Genomic DNA, 20,095 nt, shown 5'->3' with positions numbered 1-20,095 from the left:
TTACGGATTTAAGGTCCTGACAGCCGCACATTTCGCATCGTAAAGGGAATATTATACTATACTGCAGAGGAAGTTTAAGGCCGTTTAACCTCAGAAAAAGTCCAAGAAGCAAAGAGCAAACAGAATAAATTCCATTTAAACTACCAGACTTGTGCGTCTCCCACATGAAGCACAACAAAAAACAGTTTGACAAAGATTCTCTGCGCCTGCTGAGGTTTGCTTGTGGTTTGGTTTAGGCTGCTAAACCTGCAGGTTAAGTTTAGGGACAGATCATGGCTAAACCAACCTTGACACCTGATCTGTGTGCTCAGCCATCCTCCTCAGATCGCCAACTTTCAGCTGCAAATGCCCACAAAGAGCAGGAGTTTAGAGGGAAAAGGGAAAGTATGTAGTTTTACAATTTGATTTTGGAATTTCCTATAAAAGAATTGCACATGTATAAATCGTTGCTGGTGACTGTTTATGCAGAGATGACTCTAATCCAGCTGCGATCTGGCAGAGATGTTGTGTCTGTGAGAACTCCAGAGGGAAGCCACTTAGAGAGCTGTGTTTATCGCTCCCATTAGTAAAAACCACTGAGGATAACACAATGGCGCAATTGTTTCTCTAGTGAAAAGGATAATATGAAGTGCTTTTAATATTCACATATATCAGTTACCAGTTTGGGGTGCAGGCTTGTTTAGCGCCGAGCCCCAGGGGGAACAGGTGGATTTTAGGTGTGTTCTCTCGCCGCTCTCGTCTGCACAAACACACACTGGGAGACGACGCTGCAGAATGGACGGCACAGTTCAAATGATTTTAATTAGCTCGTAAAAGTGCCTTTGTGTCACATCTCTGCGTCGTTTGCATACCTCACGAGCAGGAAACGGACGATTATGTTCCATCATGCCACCCATTGATGTTTTCTTTGGCCGTGCATGGCTTGGCAGGGGTGCCCGTCTGTGCATTTCAACACAAAGCATTTTGTTTTAGCGCTAATTACACGGCAGGCAAAGGCAGATGGGCCCTGTTTCTTCCTCCGCTCTGCGGGTGACAGTTATTGACAACCGGCCCCGTCTAGCCATAATACGCCAGAGGCAGAGGAATCATCCACTTCCAACATAAACATTGCAGGGGGAAGAGCTTCAAATGTGGCAGATTTTACCTTGACAACTGTAACTATGTTCAACAAATTAGTCGCAGAATCCTCAGGTGTTTACACTCCCCGAAATGAAAGAGATTGCCTTTCTTCAGACTGACAGCGGAGGGATCCTTCAGATTTGGCCTTTTGTTTTCATTGCTGCGGTTGCGAATGGGCACGGCGGATGACACCCACTCCAAGATGCCAGTCTGAAGATTCACATCAGATCAGATCAGTGTGTGTGTCATTGCCAGAGGGTCGAACTGTATTAGCACACTGTTCTTTCCATTCCTTGTAGCCTGTCTCCAGATCAACAGGAGAACAAATCTCAATGGTGGCTGTCGGTTAAAAAAAGCTGTAGTTTATGTTCCCTCCTGCACCAGCTATAGCATATTCCTATTGAGGCCTGATACGTGTGCACGTGCAAGAGTTTCTGAAAGCAGGATCAAAGATCAGCAGAAGTGTCTTTCCCTGCTGAGTGACTCTCAATCTCATGTGAAGACGGTTGGAAGGGTCAGTGCAGGGGGAGCGACCCATAGCTCTTTCCTCGCTCCTCTGATTGTCCCGTGTCTGCGTCCGACACTTAGCCACAGCAGCTTCAAAGGAGGCAGCCCGTCACAGCCTGCACATGAAAGACACATTCGCTGCACATACGCCAGTCAAACTGTACGCACGAGCGAAGGAGCTGGTATCTGTATGATGTCGGATCTTTGAATGGATGAGCCGTGAAGCTTTCTTTAGAGATCAGCCTAGTGAACGTCTTTTGGACATTTTATAGGTTGAAGACAGGAGGCAGTAGTGACAGAGAATGAGGGGGGAGAGAACAAGTATTACATGCAAAATAACAATGGTCAGTGCTTTAAACCTACAAGTCTACAAACCTCCTTTCGGCTGTTCCCTTCAGGCGTCTGCTTCCATCTTGCCCTGTCCTATGTCTCTCTCTGGCTACGGACACTCCTTCTTCCTCTCCAGTAGCCCAATTTCCACTAGTACCCCGTAGATATGGAAGTCTTGTTTGTGCTTTCCATTTTTTATTTGGCAAAGGTTATATGCCGGATGCCTGTCCTGACACATTTATCCGGGTTTGGGACCGGCACAAGAAGTACACTGGCTTGTGACCCCCTGTAGCTGGGAGATTTCAATCTGACATCATGGGAACATATTTGGGAAATCTTGCCACCGTCACTTTTATGTTTGTTCTGGGGGTTTTAAGGCTCTGGGTGCTGTAAAGCATTTTGAGATTATTTGTGTTGTTTTTAGACGCTATATAAATAAAACTGAATTTGAAATGAAAAGAAATCATGAGATACAAGACTCAAAACGACGATACTGGACTGAAATAAAAATGGATGGATGTAATTATCAGCAAGACTACAATATTGTGTTTTTCCCGGGCAGCTTCTGTTAGTTTGTTAATATTTGTTTTGTTGTTGACAACTTGTTAATAAAAATCTAAGTGAAAAAAAAAAAAAAAAAAAAAAGAAAAGAAATCATGAGGTTTAAATTAATAAGAGTTTGGATATTTTAATGGAGCTCATCCTGATTCGGAATCACTACAGGGTGATTTCCTAAAATGATTCTATGATTTGTTAAAAACGCTTTAGATCTGGTGATTTGTACAAATGTAATGTCATTAATTTTAATCAGTCCTGAAATACAACTAAAGTACTACTGCAAAAACAGGCTAACGCTAACGCTAGCAGAGGAACGGTCCAAATCCTCTGGACAGCAGTCGGTTAACAACTTCACCAAACGTCCTGTGGTAACAGAGAGAAGGAGGCTGCACTTCAGCTATCTGATAAAGTTATTAGACCTTTAGCTGCTACACTATCCCATCTAACAACACGCTGTGGAGTACTATTAAATGCTACTGATGGTGCTGAGGTGCTGCATGTTTTTATACAGGCTATACATATCTGCAGCTCACAGTATGTAGCACATGAGCTGTCTGTTCTCAGCATATGTATTCAGGTCAAGAACATAGATTTCATTACTTTCTACTGTGTTTTTATCAGTGACGTCATCAGAGACTAGTCGGCGTCGACTTTAAAACAAATGTGAAGTCTGCAGCCCCGAGTACAAACGGGATCGGTTTGAGGAGACAACCTGGAGGCTGTAATTCTGGTTTCAGCTAGTTGCTGGCTTCAAAAAACTGTACTGGAGTTACAGAGATACCCACGACTTCTCCCAAGGAACCAGTACCATTTAGTGTCTCGTTATTAATTCAGGCAACTCACAGAAAGGAATATCAAGCCAAAAATCAAAGCAGCAGAGGACGGCAGAGATGTTTTTAGGATAGTTGTTCACTTTAGAAAGACCCTTTGTCTATCACGTCTATCTTCAGAGAATACTGGAGCTGTTTTCACTTGTGAATTTATAAAATTTGTAAAAACTTGAGTTAAGATTTGGATGTTCTGGATCTGTCCTCAGTGTAATCCTATTACAGATATTCAGATCAGATCAAAGCATGAATATCTTGTTATTTTTCTCTTTGGTAAATTATTATCATGATAATTAAAACATGCTTTTACATATTCACTTAAGAGCTTGGCAGAAATTCATGCCATAACTCTACTTTCCAGTCTGCCTGAGGAGCTCCAGCTTCATACATGTACATGCATTTCACTGTATCTCTACTGGGTTGCAGACTCAGAGGGAAGAAACCGTGCCCTGATCCACCTTAATTAAGACATTGACAGCTTCCAATATAGATTCATCTTCCTTAACACTGGCAGCTGCTCTAAACCCTCAGAATACCTCCAGGCTGAGACACACACACACACACACACACACACACACACACCCGCACACACACGTATCGCCCAAACAACACGGCGGAGGTGTCAGACAGCCACTGTGAGCCGGCCCCGGCCTCGGGTCTCACGCTTTAGTAAAACACCAGTTTTCTTTTCCGCCTTCGCCTCTCGGGAGTTTGGAAGTCGCTCACATGAGCCGAAGTGCAGGTGGTCCGATATTCTGCCAAAGTGATCCGAATCTGATTCTGCGAAAATTACAGCGTCTGAAAACCTCACTTTCACGACGTGTTCAGACGAGGCTCGCGCCCACAGATCATTCTCTCTCTCTCTCTCTCTCTCTCTCTCTCTCTTCTAAGTTTCCCTCCTTTTTTTCTCATTATGTCTTTCTTTTCTGTTTTTTCTGCATCTCATCCTTTTCACTTAATTTCATTCTTTCCCAACCCCTCACTATTGTAATCTTTTCCGTTTCAGACCAATTTAGTGCAGAACTTCAAACAGCTTCGTCTAAGATCAATTCATGGTTAATATCTTTTTTCTTTCGGGATAAGGCAATGCCAAAAGTCCTTCCCAGGTAAGACGAGAGCATTCGTGAAGGCTGACTGACAGGTTTGCGACCTAAGGTTCAAAGGAGATGAGCTCTCGTTCCATTTACATCCACTCAAACTCTTTAATTAAGTGTGCATGCAGAAAGTTGGATGTTAACGACTTTTGCGGCGTTTCTGTTCAGTGTAATTGGAAATGGCATGTCAGCGGCTGTTTGAGAAAACGGACAATGTCAGCCTTTGCACAGTCGTCTGCAAGCTCGGTCTGCAGAGAGCCTGTGAGTACGTGGAGGCAAAACTAGAGGAGACTACTCCTTCTTGCAGAGTAATGAAGAAACGGGCTGATGGTTTCAAGATTTTCACAATGATGATGACATCTTTTTGTGGATCAGTTTCTGCAGGTCCACAATGCCGACTACAACAAAGAATTGATCTGTATGTTCCAAGTCAGTAAGTGTGTAAATGTAGACGTATGAAAAACTGACTCCATCTTCCTTATCAATCACATTCTCATAGTACAAACAATGAAAATGGAGAAAAAAAAGTGACTTAAATATTTTACATGTCAATCAGCCATAAGATTATGACCACCTTCCTAATATTGTATCGGTCTCCCTGTGGTGACTCATCAGAGAATGGACATGGGTCTTCTGAGGGTGTCCTGTGGTGTCTGGCAACACAATGTTGTTAGTGTGTGTCTTTGAGGGGAGGGGCCTCTGTGGATCATCCCACAGATACTTGATCAGTTTGGGATGTAGTGAATTTGGAGGCCAGGTCAACACCTTGTGCTGTTCTTCATGTTTTTTTTTTAGTTGTTCCTAAAGTGTTTTTATGAGTTTTGCTGATGGGGATGGCTGCTGCCATCAAGGAGTGTCATTGCTATGGGGTGGGGGTGCCTGGTCTGGTCTAGGTGGGTGCTACATGTCTAAGTAACATCCACACCAATGAATACCAGGTCCAGAAGTTTCCCAGCAGAACACTGAATTGTCACAAGATGGTCAATGTTATTCACTTCTCCAGCCAGTGGTCATAATAATGTGGCTGATTGTCTCTAGACTTAATTTTCTGTCTAAAACCTGAACCATGTATCTATTTTACCAAATGTGTGACAGAAGTGTACTCATGAGTTGACCTCAGAGATATGGGAGAGCTTCTTTTTACAAATACATTTTAAGTTGAGCTGCTTATTTTGGGATTAATATTGATTCCTCCACTGTAATTACACCGTTACATCCTGTTGTATCCTCTCCATGAGGTGTTTCCAGGCACGTTTTCTGTCTTTGTGGGAATGTGTGCAGCCAGTCGGGAGTTTTGTGGGACCGCCGTACGTTCTCACCACGCTGCCTGGATGTACAAACAAACTGAGCGCCCTGCGCAGATGGGGACAAAAGCCAAGGCTTATGGGTGAGGCGAGGAGGAGTCAGGTGGATCAAGGAGCAATGTGGGAAAGGTGGAATCTCCCGCTGATCCTCCTGGGACAAACACCCGGAAGAGGAACGTCAGATTTGCAGGATTCACCGTTCTCCTGGGAAACATGGAGGATTTGACGCTCTCACATGCGAGAGTTGTTACTTTCACACACGTCTTCTGGGAAAAACTTTAACAACTGATCGCAGGTGAATGCTTTTAAACATTTTACCGTTCCTGAGAAGACGAGCTGACGGGCTTCACACGCGCTCACGGGCGCATTCAAACCTGCACACATTTGTTTTAAGATGTGGCTGGACGAGCAGACATGCTGTAGGCATATCATTATATGCAAATGCACACACACTGATGAGCATCAGATTACTAGATTCATGATTTGATGGGAAAACACTGACAGACACATTCATGCATGCATGCACACAAACATGGTGCATGCATCTGAAACAAATATTTGATAAATCCTCCAAAAGAGGTGCATTTGAGTATCCAAAAATTATTTTAAAATAGTCTATTCAATGTCTCGTGTGCATTTGAAATTAAGATTTATTGGCATTTATTTATTCACATTAGCATTTTTCATTTTTATCTCATTGAAATGTATATAATTTAATATTGGTTTTTTTCTCGGCATCTAACAATATAAAAACTTACTTGACAATAATCCTTTTTAAAACAATAAATTCCTGCTAAATGCATGAATACTAAAGCCTGTTAAAATCGCTTTAATCATTGATTCTATCCAAATAAAAGCAAATTCTTATCAGATTAGTGATAAGCACCAAAACCGGACTCATTACTTTAATATTTACTAGAATTTATTATATTAATTAAACACTATAATTATTTTTAGAGGGTCTGTATTTGAAAAGGAACTGTAAAACTCTATGTTCTGGAGCTTAAATATAAGCTGTCAACAAGGTTTTTGGGTGAAATATGACCGTGAGCCGCAGCGCGTGAGGATGACGGGCCTGTGAGACCCCAGCCTGCAGTAAGAAGAGAGATTAGAGAGATTACAGTTAAAGAGCGTCTCGTCCTGTGGAGCCCCCTTTAAACACCGGCTCCCATCAGATGGGCCCGGGCCGATGGAGGAAACAGGAGAGATTATACCCGTTTAACGGTAATCCCTCTGTTCTGGAGCAAGGCCAGCGACGAGGAGACGACCACCGCTCGACTGCAAGGACGAAGAGGAGAGAGGAGAGAGGCAGACGGCGGTGGGAGAGATTTCAACTTTTAATAAAGTTTATCAGGATTTCTGTTACTTGACATCAGAGCATTTAAAAGCTGCTCTGGGAAGAGTCATTCGGTAAACGTAATCTCGTTCATTTAATCAAAACCTGGACAGTCAAATTTTATGAGACAATAAAGAAACAACAATAAGAGATTTGTATTTCATATCAGACATTTTTTTTTTAATTTAACCAAAATATTGAAGTCATCCTAATTATCTTATTGGATAATTACTGCATGGGTGATGGTGATTATCTTTCAGCTGGCAACAAGTTATTTAATCCCAACTGATGCAATGAGTAGCTTCAACAACCATGTCTAAAGACACATCCTGTGGTCGTGGAAAAGATGTTAGTCTGTTTGAGAAGGGTCAAATCATTGGCATGCATCAAGCAGAGAAAACATCTAAGGAGATTGTAGAAACTACTAAAACTGGGTTAAGAACTGTCCAGCGTATTATTAAAAACTGGAAGGATAGTGGAGAACCATCATTTTAGAGGAAGAAATGTGGTCGGAAAAAATCCTGATTGACCTTGATCAGCAATCACTTGAATGTTTGGTCAAATCAAATCAAAGACAAACAACAGTAGAACTCAGGGCTATGTTTAATAGTGAAAGTAAGAACATTTCCACACGTACAGTGTGAAGGGAACTCAAGGGATTGGGACTGAACAGCTGTGTAGCCTTAAGAAAACCACTAACCAGTGAGGCTAACTGGAAAAAAAGGCTTCAGTTTGCTAGGGAGCATAAAGATTGGACTCTGGAGCAATGGAAGAAGGTCATGTGGTCTGATGAGTCCAGATTCACCCTGTTCCAGAGTGATGGGGGCATCAGGGTAAGAAGAGAGGCAGATGAAGTGATGCACCCATCATGCCTAGTGTCTACTGTACAAGCCTGTGGGGGCAGTGCTATGATCTGGGGTTGCTGCAGTTGCTCAGGTCTAGGTTCAGCAACATTATGTGTCCAAAGAATGAGGTCAGCTGACTACCTGAATATACTGAATGACCAGGTTATTCCATCAATGGATCATATTCCAAGATGACAATGCCAGGATTCATGGGGCTCAGATTGTGAAAGAGTGGTTCAGGGAGCATGAGACATCATTTTAACACATGGATTGGCCACCACAGAGTCCAGACCTTAACCCCATTGAGAATCTTTGGGATGTGCTGGAGAAGGCTTTGTGCAGTGGTCAGACTCTCCCATCATCAATACAAGATCTTGGTGAAAAATGAATGCAACACTGGATGGAAATAAATCTGGAGACATTGGAGAAGATTATAGAAACAATGCCACAGAGAATGTGTGATGCAATCAAAGCTAAATGTAGTCCAACGAAATATTAAAGTGTGTGACGTGTGTGTGTTTTTTGGTGGTGACTTTTTTTTGGCCAGGCTGTGTATCTCTGTGTCCCAGTGAGACATTTGTCTCATAATGCATTAATTCTAAAAAAGACTGAAGTTTAAAAGAAGCATATTTGTGAATTTGGTTTAAACCAAACAGAATTTCTTTTAAAAGGTTTAAAACTCATGGTTATATCTGGGAGTGCACATGCAGCAGGTGTTGTTGTTCACCTGGAGTAGAGCTGAATTTCTCCATGTGTTTGTTTATTTTTGTGTGTGTGCGTGATTGCACATAACCGCAGGGTCGGTGGCTCGATCCCCGGAGTGTCCCCGGGTAACACACTCATTTTTTATTGTGTATGTTTTTATCTGTGAGATGCTTTTGAAACCACATCCCCATGAACTCATCACAGGGTCGGTGGTTCAGTCCCTCTCCTTGAAGTTGCTCACAATGTTTTTGTATGTGTGGCAGCAGCAATTAAAACACGGTCAATCTGTATTTATTTTTTTATTTTTATTTTTTTATTTTTTTAACATTTAAGTTGCAGGTATTTCCTCATGCATCGTAGAAAATTTTAACTTTTTACTGCAAAATATGATTTGTTCAACTAATTATATCCCAGTTAGAATCATCTGCAGCTTAATAGAACTAATCTGAAGACATAGTTAAACTGAGAGGTGAACACAGCTCATAGCTCAACAAAGATGCAATATCTGAACTATATGTCATTTAAATGCCTTGCTGCGTAAAGCCCCTCTTATATACACCGATCAGCCACAACATTAAAACCACTGACAGGTGAAGTGAATAACGTTTAAATCATCTTGTGACAATTCAATGTTCTGCTGAGAAACGTTTGGACCTGGCATTCATTGGTGTGGATGTTACTTAGACATGTAGCACCCACCTAGACCAGACCAGGCACCCCCACCCCATAGCAATGACACTCCTTGATGGCAGCAGCCATCCCCAGCAGCAAAACTCACAAAAACACTTTAGGAACAACTCAACAAAACATGAAGAACATCACAACGTGTTGACCTGGTCTCCAAATTCACTAGATCCCAAACTGATCACGTATCTGTGGGATGATCCACAGAGGCCCCTCCCCTCAAAGGCCCCAGTCACCACAGGACACCCTCAGAAGCCCTATGTCCTTTTTCTTGTGAGTCACAACAAGGGAGACCTGCACAATATTAGTCAGGTGGTCATAATTAAGAACTATTTTTTTCTGCGTGCATTTGGATTATAGGCATTAGCATCAGTTTATATTCCGCTCTGTATATTTGTATTTGAAGCGTAGCTGCTGCGGTTGTCTGCGTCCTTTGAGGGAGAATAAGCTCTCAAGGCGAAATGAACTGCAGCCAATCAGAGGAGAGATCAGAGACGTAAACAGAGAGTCGAGCTGAATGAATAAGAAGAAGAAGACAGACAAACTGATTGATGGAAGGAGCAGCCTGCCAGACAGACTGACAGCCAGCCACGCTGACTCAGTGTCTGAGAATGAGACGCAGAGGTGGAATGAGCGAGCGAGGAAGACAGAGAGGGAGAGAGGGAGAGAGAGAGCAATGAAACATTTAGAAAACATGAAGTTGAAAATGAGTCTGTTAACTCACCACTGATAACTGGTTCAGTGCCAGACCACACACATGGATGAGCAGATACACACACACACACACACACACACTGTATCCCTGGCTGGGTGGGCTTAGCCGCTCCAGGCTACGGTTGCAGGTTTAATTCGTCTCCATGGCAACCACAACAATGCCTGAGTGATGATCGAAACCGAGGGGGGGGGGGGGTGCAGCAAAGCAATTAGAAATGTTGATGATCAACTCGTGTCACTCAGCCGCCGTGTGGGACGCGTGCGTGACTCTAAATAAACTTTATATCAGCTGTAATGTGATGCAGTGTAATGTGATAAATAAATTAATAATAAAAAAAGTTGGTAAATCCTCCATCCAGGTGGATACAGATGTTGTTTTTTTTGTCAGTTTTTAACCTGTAATTTCCAACTATTATATCCTCCTCAACATGTAATTGTAAGTTCATGACTCATGACTTAATTGGCAACGAGGAGGAAAATGTTACAACAAAACTCCTGCACACGCATCATTTCCACTCACTTTACGGTAATAAAATCACATGATCAGTGTCAGGTCAAGGGCATTAGGAAAGGCAGCTCTTAGTAAGCATCTGTGCCACTTTAATTATCATAATAGGCCCATTTTCAGAGCAAATGTCTATAATAATAATAATAAACTGGCATCTAGTTCAATAACACATTTGTTTGCGTAATTTACTGTTTAACGTTCAGTCTCTTTACCGTAACTCCACCTAAACCTAAAACTTACAGCAAAGTATTTACTATTTAAATTTACTTTACATCTGCACTGATGAGCCTGTTTGTTTCCATCTACATGCTGCTGTTCTTCTTTAATCCTGCAGAGGGCGATGTAAGTCTGGATTTTACAAAACCGACCTGTTCCTCTGTCTGCCTCCGTGTGTCAGCATCAAACTATGAAAGGTTTAAAAACGCATGTGCAACATTTAACCCCGTGTCCTACAGAGGATATGTTTAACCTGGGATTGAATTACATAAATTAAAATGTCAATGTCTGTCGGACATCATTTTACACTTTGAGAGTAATATCCAAGTTTCTTCCTTGCAGACACAGGCAACATTTCAATTCAGTTTTATTCATATGGTGTCAATAACAATATGAAATTGTCTCAAGACGCTTTACTATATGCAGCCTGAAACCCTTAAGCTCATATGGAAGGACCCATCTGCCTAAGGCCGGCCAGGTAGAGACAGAGAACAGCAGGAAAACGAGATAAACATACATCTGTCATAGATACATACATCTGACTAAAGTGTACGTGTAGAATCTGAATATATCAGTATCAGTATCAGTAAAGAACAGCTGGAACAGATGTGGAAGGTCAAGGTGAGGGTGGTCCCTGCGGTAGTAGGAGCACTCGGGACAGTGACCCCCAAACTGGGGGAGTGGCTCCAACAGAGCTGTTTGCTAAGATACTGATATATGCGCTCTTCTGGACTGAGGCTTCAGATGTTGTTCCTGGGATCTGTTGGAGCCACTCCCCCAGTTTGGGGGTCACTGTCCCGAGTGCTCCTACTACCACGGGGACCACGCTCGCCTTGACCTTCCACATCTGCTCCAGCTGTTCTTTCAACCCTTGGCACTTTTCAGTCTTTTCGTGTTCCTTCTTCCTGTTGTTGGCGTCTGATGGTATCACCACATCTATCACCACCGCCTTCTTCTGCTTTTTGTCTACCACCACTATGTCCGGTTGGTTAGCCAGGACCTGTTTGTCAGTCTGGAAGCTGAAGTCCCACAGAACCTTGGCCCTGTTGTTCTCAGCCACCTTCTGTGGTGCGGTCCATTGGGATTTGGGTACTTCTATTCCATACTGGGTACAGATGTTCCTGTACACTAACCAGCCACTTGGTTGTGTCTCTCCATGTACGCTGACCCAGCTAGCATCTTACACCCTGCTACTATGTGCTGGACTGTCTCAGGGCACCCTGGGTCTGATCTCCTCTTAGATCTTGGCCTCTATGGCTCTTGTACCTAGGGCCTGTTCTTGTGCTGCCATGATTAGTGCCTCTGTGCTGTCTCTAAGTCCCGTCTTTTCCAGCCACTGGTAGGTCTTCTCGATTTCAGTCACTTCTTCAGTTTGTTTGTTTTCACGTCACACATGTGCGTTAAATCGTCCCCATGGGGACAAATAAAGTTATTTGACTCTGAATCTGAGTCTGAATTATTTATAAATCTTTTAACTGTCTGGTGCCAACCTAACCTCATCGCTCTCTTCTACTCCACGGTTTAGTGCATGAACAATGATTGAAAAGCATCGTGGAGCAGATGACGGGTTGTGTGTGAATATTTCTGCGTCCTTTGATGTGCACGCTTAATGATTTAAGACTTTTTAAATGTAGAGTATATTTAAGAGAACAAAGCAGCGCTACAGTCCATTGAAAACCACAGGCACAGGCTGGTGGTATGAGGGGAACAAATAAATTGAAGTTGACAGGACGCCCGCCATAAAAATAATTACCAGGTGCAACAGCCCCTTATGAAACCAAACAACTTTAAGATATGCTCCCTGGATAAAATGTTTGACTCCTAAATCTGCCCCCGTGACTCCACCCCAAACAGAAATGTTCCAGACCCACGGCAATATTTCTTTATGCGTTCACAGCCGGATTATTCTGTCCAAACAGCAGCCAAGAGGTTTTTAGTTAAACGGCATTTTCTCTGAGCTGCTTGAATAAAGGGGCACGGTTTGAGTGGATCCTCATGAAAACAAAGAAATTAAATGAAAAAGTTTAGAAAACTTTGGAAATAAAGGTGGAATATTACATTTGAGACAGTTGGTGGGAACTAATAACTGGTAATTACAGTTTCTTTGGAGCATAAAAAAACCCTTTGACAGGTGACGTCCTGACCTGTATTGAAAAGGACACACGTCAGTGGTGGAGCTTCAGGTCCTTCACAAGCTGGATCGTCTTTCACACAGAGAATAATTACACACCATTGCAAGCAGCGGTTACAGCACCAAAAAAAATATCCTACTGAATCAATGGCTTCACGTGAGAGCTTCCACAGTCCTGCTCTAACATGTTATCAATCTACTATCACCTCACTGAAGACGGCTGGAGAGAACTGATGCTGCTGTCAGGTTCTGTTAATATCTGGACACAAGGTGTTGAAGTCAGAGAGGATTTAGGTTACGTCATTTATCTGCTCAGGTGCTGCAGACACCGCACTGGCTTCACGTTTCTACAAATAACAATAACTCACATTTGCGATCAGGCATAAGATCATGACCACCTCCAAAACAGTTGTGTCTCATCAGAGAATGGACATGGGCCTTCTGAGGGTGTCCTGTGGTGTCTGGCAACAGAATGTTGTTAGTTGGGGGGCCTTTGAGGGGAGGGGCCTCTGTGGATCATCCCACAGATACTTGATCAGTTTGGGATCTAGTGAATTTGGAGGCCAGGTCAACACCTTGTGCTGTTCTTCATGTTTTTTTTTTAGTTGTTCCTAAAGTGTTTTTGTGTGTATATCTGTGTCAGACTGCATCCTGCTGGGGATGGCTGCTGCCATCAAGGAGTGTCATTGCTATGGGGTGGGGGTGCCTGGTCTGGTCTAGGTGGGTGCTACACGTCTAAGTAACATCTACACCAATGAATGCCAGGTCCAAAAGTTTCCCAGCAGAACATTGAATTGTCACAAGATGATCAATGTTATTCACTTCTCCTGTCAGTGGTTTTAATGTTATGGCTGATCGGTGTATAGGAACTTTCTGGTGACTCAGGTATAGACCAACTGGACCGGACTAGACTGACTGTCATTGTGAATGCAGATCAGTATTTTTTTATCTGAAGCCATAATAGTGTTGATCCTGATGCATGTTAAATATTAATGAAAATTTAAACCATTGAAATGTCTCCAAACTCCAAACACTGTTCAAGATGTTTTATCCTTTCTACTGAGGTCTTCACATGTTGTTAAAGACATATATTAGAAATTATGTCCTTGACTGAATTTGTACGTCTCAGATTCTTCCCTTTCGTCAAATTGCACCAAAGTCTTGCTGGATTATCACTACATCCTCAACATTAACGTCTTGTAGATATGTGTTGCACATTGGAATGAGTGAGCACAACACTGCTAATCACTGGGTAACACATTTTATGACCGTGTTCCCCTCTGGTTTGTTTTCCTGCTCCGTTTACGGGAAGATAAGAAGTTTACGTCGTCTTCCTGAGAGCGCTGTGTTCAGGTGCCTGAGGTCAGGACTGGGTTTGAATTAACGTCACGTCTGATGAGGTGCGTTAAGCTCTGATTGAAAAGTCACCCGTTAATGAAACCTTAATGCTTTGTTCATCTGGATTTAAAGAACATTTGAAAAAAAAGAAAAAGATCCAATAAAATAAAAACAAATTCAAGAACGTGTTTTATGCTTTCCTGCTTCTGGTTCCAGGAAACAGGAGTACGGGAGGATAGTCAGACTCCCACTCGTGTTATGTTTGCGCAACAGCAGCTTGATTTATGTTTCCTCTCTTTCGAACCTTTAAAACAGGACACTTGCTTCTTTTGGGTCAGTCAGACGGCATCATGGTGTCAGAGAGGGAAGCGCTCGTTGGTGCTGCTTTTTTCCTTTTTGCCTTCGTTCTGCAGAGTAAGTCTTCAATGATTCATCCTTTAGATTTGCCCTATATCATTTCAGACTGTGTTATTGTGCCGTTAATGCAACTTTTTCTCCAAATCTACACTGGTGCTGGTGTCAGAATGTAAATTTTTCCTCTAACTGCCTCAGGCGAGGGGATAATTGGGGGCAGGGAGGCTGCACCCCACTCCCGGCCCTACATGGCCTCCATCCAGGTGCAAGAAGGAGAGACTAGGAAACATGAATGTGGAGGCTTTGTGGTCGCCGATCAGTGGGTGATGACTGCCGTACACTGTATGCCAACCGGGTGAGGAAACATCCTTTAAATCTTGATGAATGTGTGGACGACGGAAACTGTCAGATTGGGTCAAATCTCGTGGTCTCTCTATGCGCGAGTGTTTCTGTTTTGGAGCCGACGATGGTTTTATGGAGGCATGTGTTGATTATTCAGTACGGTATTATTGCTTTTTCTTTTTTAACAGGGCAAATGGAAGGATAGTTGTGCTTGGTATACATTCTCTGAGTGAATCTGAAGAGACAAAGCAAACCTTTGATATTATGGAACTTCACAATCATCCAGACTTCAACGAGATAAATTACGATAACGACATTGCTTTAATCAAAGTAAGTGTGTGTTTTTTAGCCAGCAATCTGCCTAAAGTTGTTGTTATTCTAGTAAGAGGTTATAAACCGAACTCTAACTGTGAAATCAAACAGTCACATTTGATTTTTTTTTGCAGCTAAATCATCCTATTAACGTCACCGAGGCTGTGAAAGCCTTGGAGTTCCTGCGAGCCGGCGGCACAAACCCCGGCATCGACGCCGAGGTCGAGACGGCCGGCTGGGGGTCCACCGACAACCTGGGGACCAGACCGGACAAGCTCAAAGAGGTGGTCATCGAGGTCATGAGCTCCAAGCGGTGCAAGCGCAGCGACTACTTTGGCAGAAAGTTCACCGATAACATGATATGTGCGCACAGGGTGTGCCCAGACCCCTGTGATCAACCACACGAGAAAGAAGACAGCTGTGATGTAAGTTTCAGCTCCTTTGTTGTTCATCAGGGAGCTAAGATTAACCACGTCTCTAATGCTACTGTTGCTCATACTGCAGAAATCCATGTACAGAAAAGGAGAGAGGCTTAAAGGAGAAAAGGAAAGGATTTCTGATATCACAAGTCAGATATTGTCCAGAGAAAGTTAGATTTTTATGTGTTTATTTGTTTTTACTGCAGCATACCAGGTAAAGCACCTCCTGTGGCTTGATATAATCTCCACGAAGCCCCTTGAATGGTCCTGTTATCTGGGACCACACGGCCCTAGCTGCTCCCTAATGGGAATCACCCAGCGTCAGATGCAGATTTAAACACAGCGACGGCCTTTCACGTTTGTTCGCTTTTCTTTCCTCTTCTCTCCCAGGGCGACTCTGGCGGTCCGCTGCTCTACAACGGCGTCGCAGTGGGCATCACCTCCAACGGAGGGAAGAAGTGTGGCCAGGTGAAGAAGCCTGGAATCTACACCATCATCTCCCACTACACCGAGTGGATCGACAGAACCATGGGCGTGGAGTCGATCGTGGAACCGACACCGAGCAGTTAAATAAAGGAGGGCGCATTCGCACAGCTGTCTCCTCCACAGCTTCTGCTTCTTCTCAGTCACTGGTTATTACACATGAAGCTGCTGTGTTTATTACATGCGTTGCTCATTTGTAACTAGCACATGTCTTTAGGGATAGATGTCCAGCATAATGGACATAATGAAACCACCTGTACAAACCTGCAACAATAAAATTCACATTATTTTATCAAATGTATGAAGGCATTAATAAAATACACTTGATCTCATCTCTGCTGTCATGTAATTCTTTAGTAGTTTTGTACAATCAGCGTCACATGAAGTAAAAAAAAAAAGAAACAACAACATAAAAGCCCCTAAAGTAAGACATTACAGAGCAGACTAAAGCTAAATAATAAAAACCACAAGACATTAAAGCATACCTACAACAGCGTTAAAGCAAGAGTTACGCAATAACGGCTACAATCAAATCTTGACACAATTTCACATCGGCGTTATTTTTATGCAGTTGTGTCAGTTTGTTGGCAAGTGAGTGCATTTGGAGGCAGGCCCTCAAGGATGGAACTCTTGGGCAATCGAGATATCAACAAGTAAATCTGGTGAACTTGTCAGCCTGCATACCGACGGGTGCGTCCTGCAGGGAGTCAAATCTACAGCTCAGCTTTTGCTCTTCCCCCTTCCCTCCCTCCCTCCCTCCCTCTGCTCTGCTTTGCACGGATAAACAGACGGGAAAGAAATCCTGATGCGTTCGTCCGACTCGTCTGACTTGTGTTCAGCGTGCAGTTTGATTTTTCAGGAGGAAATAAGCCATGTAAATACGATCTGTTTGGAAGCAAATCATTCAGAGTGGAAATTTTGTGCATGTGATCTACCTTTGAACATCAAACCATGATATCATATAAAAAAAAAAAAAAAACAGCATTTGGAATGTAATTCAATCATACTGAAAATATCTGCGCTGGCAGCTCAAGCGCATAACTGAATCGACATATCAATACAAAGAAAAACAAACATAAGAAGAGTCACAGAGATAACATTAAATGCTTGGTTGATGCATTGTATTTCATTGCATCATTCTTTCCCTCTGCATATGAGAGCAGAAATTAATCACCCCTTAATAAGTAGTTGTCTTCCAGCGCCCCCTCCTTCCTGTCTTCAATCACATTATTCCTGTTCTGCAGCTCCTGCACGGAAAATCTCTTCGTCGAGTAGGGGCGTCCCCCGTGCGAGGCCACCAGTTTGTTGATTCCTGCGAGGAGATCTTTCACCTGAGGGTAGCTCAAAGCATTCTGGCTCTTTGTAATGTTCAGCTCGTAGTAGCGACAGCCGCACTTCCGGATGAGCTCCTGCAGGGTTGAATGGGCCCCGGTCACGTAGTCGTTGATCTTCTGAGGCCGGTACTGGTTGGCCTCAAACTGAACGAACAGGACGATGGCGTGCTCCGCAAACTCTCTGCCAAAGATCTTCAGCAGGTGCCCGAGCATCTCGCACTCTCCCTGGGTGAAGCGCCCCACCTGGAGGACCAGCAGGAAGACATGGGGTCCGGGCAGGGCCAGAGCCAGGCAGTCCTTCACCAGCTCTACGTTCTCTACTCCGTCTTCATCCCACAGCTCTGGGGTGTCCACCAGGATGAGCTGCCTCCCGGCTGCCAGCGCCTCCTTTCTCTCACAAGACAAAGTTGGTGGGGCTGGTTCGTGACTGGACCCGTTAACGGAGTACTGATTATCTGCTCTGTCTACGATTAGATTCAGAGCAGAAGACTTTCCGCTGCCTGAGAGGCCCAGCAGGATGACGGATATCTTCTTTGCTTCATCTTAAAGCCAAAAAAGGGGGAAAGAAACTCTATGTTAGAAAGCATCTTTAGTAACATTACAACAAAAAAATGCTGAAGTTGTCTTTGCAAAACTATGTGTAAAACTATGTGCAAAACTAAATATTTGATACTAGGGGTGAAATGTGCAACTATATCACCCCCCAGTGAGACATTGCTGCATCAGAGTGTCAAAACATTCAAGGAAAAGTTGTGTGAGATAAGTATTATTCTGCAACATGACATGTTCCTGTGTTTTTGTGCAAAGATAAGTATTTGAAATACAGTCTAGTCATGACTAAGCAACTGAAAAGTAACTCTTACCATTAGGAGCGGCCTTATGAAACTGCAACATGGACCTATGGCTCATCACAGCCTCCTCCAGGCCCTCTCTTTTCGTCTCATACTGCTTCCTTTCAGCCGCCTCCTTCTTTCTCTCCTCAGCATGCTTCGCCTGCAGCTCCTCCACCTCCCTGGCTCTCCTGTCCTCTTGCTGCTGGATCAGCAGTCTGAAGGCCTGCTCCTTCTCCTCGGCCTCCTGCACCTTCTGCTTGAGCATGTTCATCGCCGAGTTCTCCGTGCTCCTTTTCCTGACGGCAGCCAGCGTGGCGTCGGTGTAACCGGTCACGCCGTTTTCGGCCAGCATGTAGTCGACCATCTCGAGCAGCGCGCGCAGCCCGTCACTCGGGGCAGACGACGCGACGCGGGAATACCTGCCGTCACACATGTTGATCAGATCGAGGAGGATGTCGTCCAGTGTGTCGACAACCTCTCCGTTCTCCACTGAGAGGATGACCAGGTATTTCAAAGCCTCAGCTCCAAACTGGGCCTGCAGGATCTCTACCATTCTTCTGTCCCTCTTTGTGTAATATCCACCTTGGATCAGCAGCAGGAATGACCTGATTCCTTCTGTGCAAGACTTGAAGCAGCCATCCAATGTCTGGCTGATGCATTCCTCGGTCATGTCTTCTTTTAAATCTGCATAGTGCAAGCTGATCAAGTTACCCTCCACTGTCAAATCACATACTTGGTTTGACCCCAGAGAACTAAACTTTGACTGGGGACTCTTCTCCCCAGAGCTATCCTGCAGCAGAGATTTCAGAGAGGCCCATACTTCCACCGCAGAAACGACCACCATCCTCTGCCTTGTGTTAGATAGACTGTCTGCTGAACAACACAGCAATGGGTTATTAGTGATTTTATGAAAGCTCAGACTAAGTGATAATTATATTGATAATTAAAACAAAGTTCTCCTAGCTACTGATTGCGTTAAGAATTTCTGAAAACATTAATTTACAGAAAATAGTTACTCACCGGGGGACATGATTTCTCGCAGGTGCTCCAGCAAGTCTGCCCAGAGGTCCTTGTCAGCTCAGGATGACACCTTGAACTGGATTCTCAGGCTCCCAAACAAGCATTATAAAGTCTGAAAGGAGAGACTCTTCCTGATTTCATGTGGCACCCGCAGAGCCGTTGTCAAGGAAGTGCATTCCACGTTTCAAACTGGAATGAACGTGTGTTTTCCTCATGCTTGAGAATACAAAAGAACTGTGCCCTGTCTTTGCCTCAATGAAAACTGCTTTAGTTGAAAAGACATGCAGGCTACTTGATATCATTCCATACCAACATGCACAGAACAACTTTCTCTTTCACACAAACACATAATTGCTCACTGAATACTTTACACAAACATAAACATAAACTACTACAGACCTAAGATAAAATCTGCCTTTAACCATTAACAAAACCAAGGCCACAACTCTGCCCTTTATTGGTCTGGGATGACAAAACCTAACTCTGTTTGCAGTTTATGTCCCAAAACTGTTGATACATCTATGTCCGTTTTAAAACTTTAGTTTGAGTTGAACCACTGAGAGACTTTGCAAACACATAATCACTTTGTCTGATTCCGTTTCCTTTTTTTTTCTGCCTTAATCTACTACGTTAAGTGCCCTCTGCACAATAAAACTAGTCTGCAAGACATCCTGTGATTGTTTCTCTCGTAGATTAATGCTGAATCATCCACACTGCAGACAGTCATCCATAACAATAGTGTGTTTTGCAGAGCAGGAAAAGATGTGAGCCAAAGTGGCAAC

At 43.5% G+C, this 20,095-nt stretch overlaps 2 protein-coding genes across 3 annotated transcripts; one reads left to right on the top strand and one right to left on the bottom strand.

The window, feature by feature from the left end:
• The first annotated feature begins 14,324 nt into the window (after positions 1-14,324).
• cfd (complement factor D (adipsin)) lies at positions 14,325-16,458 on the top strand. The gene is made up of 5 exons (XM_084569717.1): positions 14,325-14,630; positions 14,769-14,925; positions 15,101-15,242; positions 15,359-15,649; positions 16,034-16,458. Exons 1-5 carry the CDS (start codon positions 14,501-14,503, stop codon positions 16,211-16,213), a joined length of 900 nt encoding a protein of 299 aa, XP_084425843.1. The 5' UTR covers positions 14,325-14,500; the 3' UTR covers positions 16,214-16,458.
• A 433-nt stretch (positions 16,459-16,891) lies between these two features.
• On the bottom strand, positions 16,892-19,508 carry LOC311505733 (uncharacterized protein). Of its 2 annotated transcripts, none has more exons than XM_084569460.1 (3): positions 19,314-19,508; positions 18,324-19,166; positions 16,892-18,002 (listed from the first exon to the last, which is right to left on the bottom strand). In XM_084569460.1, exons 1-3 carry the CDS (start codon positions 19,321-19,323, stop codon positions 17,293-17,295), a joined length of 1,563 nt encoding a protein of 520 aa, XP_084425586.1. In that variant the 5' UTR covers positions 19,324-19,508; the 3' UTR covers positions 16,892-17,292. The 2 variants fall into 2 exon arrangements, with proteins under 2 accessions (XP_084425586.1, XP_084425587.1); XM_084569461.1 differs by having other exon boundaries at positions 18,324-19,163.
• Positions 19,509-20,095: the final 587 nt, after the last annotated feature.

The sequence above is a fragment of the Chelon labrosus genome, assembly GCF_963514085.1.
Source record: "Chelon labrosus genome assembly, chromosome: 20".
NCBI classification, from domain to species: domain Eukaryota; kingdom Metazoa; phylum Chordata; class Actinopteri; order Mugiliformes; family Mugilidae; genus Chelon; species Chelon labrosus.
This window is presented reverse-complemented; position numbering and strand designations above follow the sequence as displayed.

Excerpts from the sequence above, each read along its gene's own strand:
- cfd (XM_084569717.1), top strand. The coding sequence starts at position 14,501 with ATGTTTCCTCTCTTTCGAACCTTTAAAACAGGACACTTGCTTCTTTTG. Across the intron at positions 14,926-15,100 it reads GTACACTGTATGCCAACCGG|GGCAAATGGAAGGATAGTTG; the intron begins GTGAGGAAACAT and ends CTTTTTTAACAG. Across the intron at positions 15,650-16,033 it reads AGAAAGAAGACAGCTGTGAT|GGCGACTCTGGCGGTCCGCT; the intron begins GTAAGTTTCAGC and ends CTTCTCTCCCAG.
- LOC311505733 (XM_084569460.1), bottom strand. Across the intron at positions 18,003-18,323 it reads TCATAAGGCCGCTCCTAATG|ATGAAGCAAAGAAGATATCC; the intron begins GTAAGAGTTACT and ends TTTGGCTTTAAG.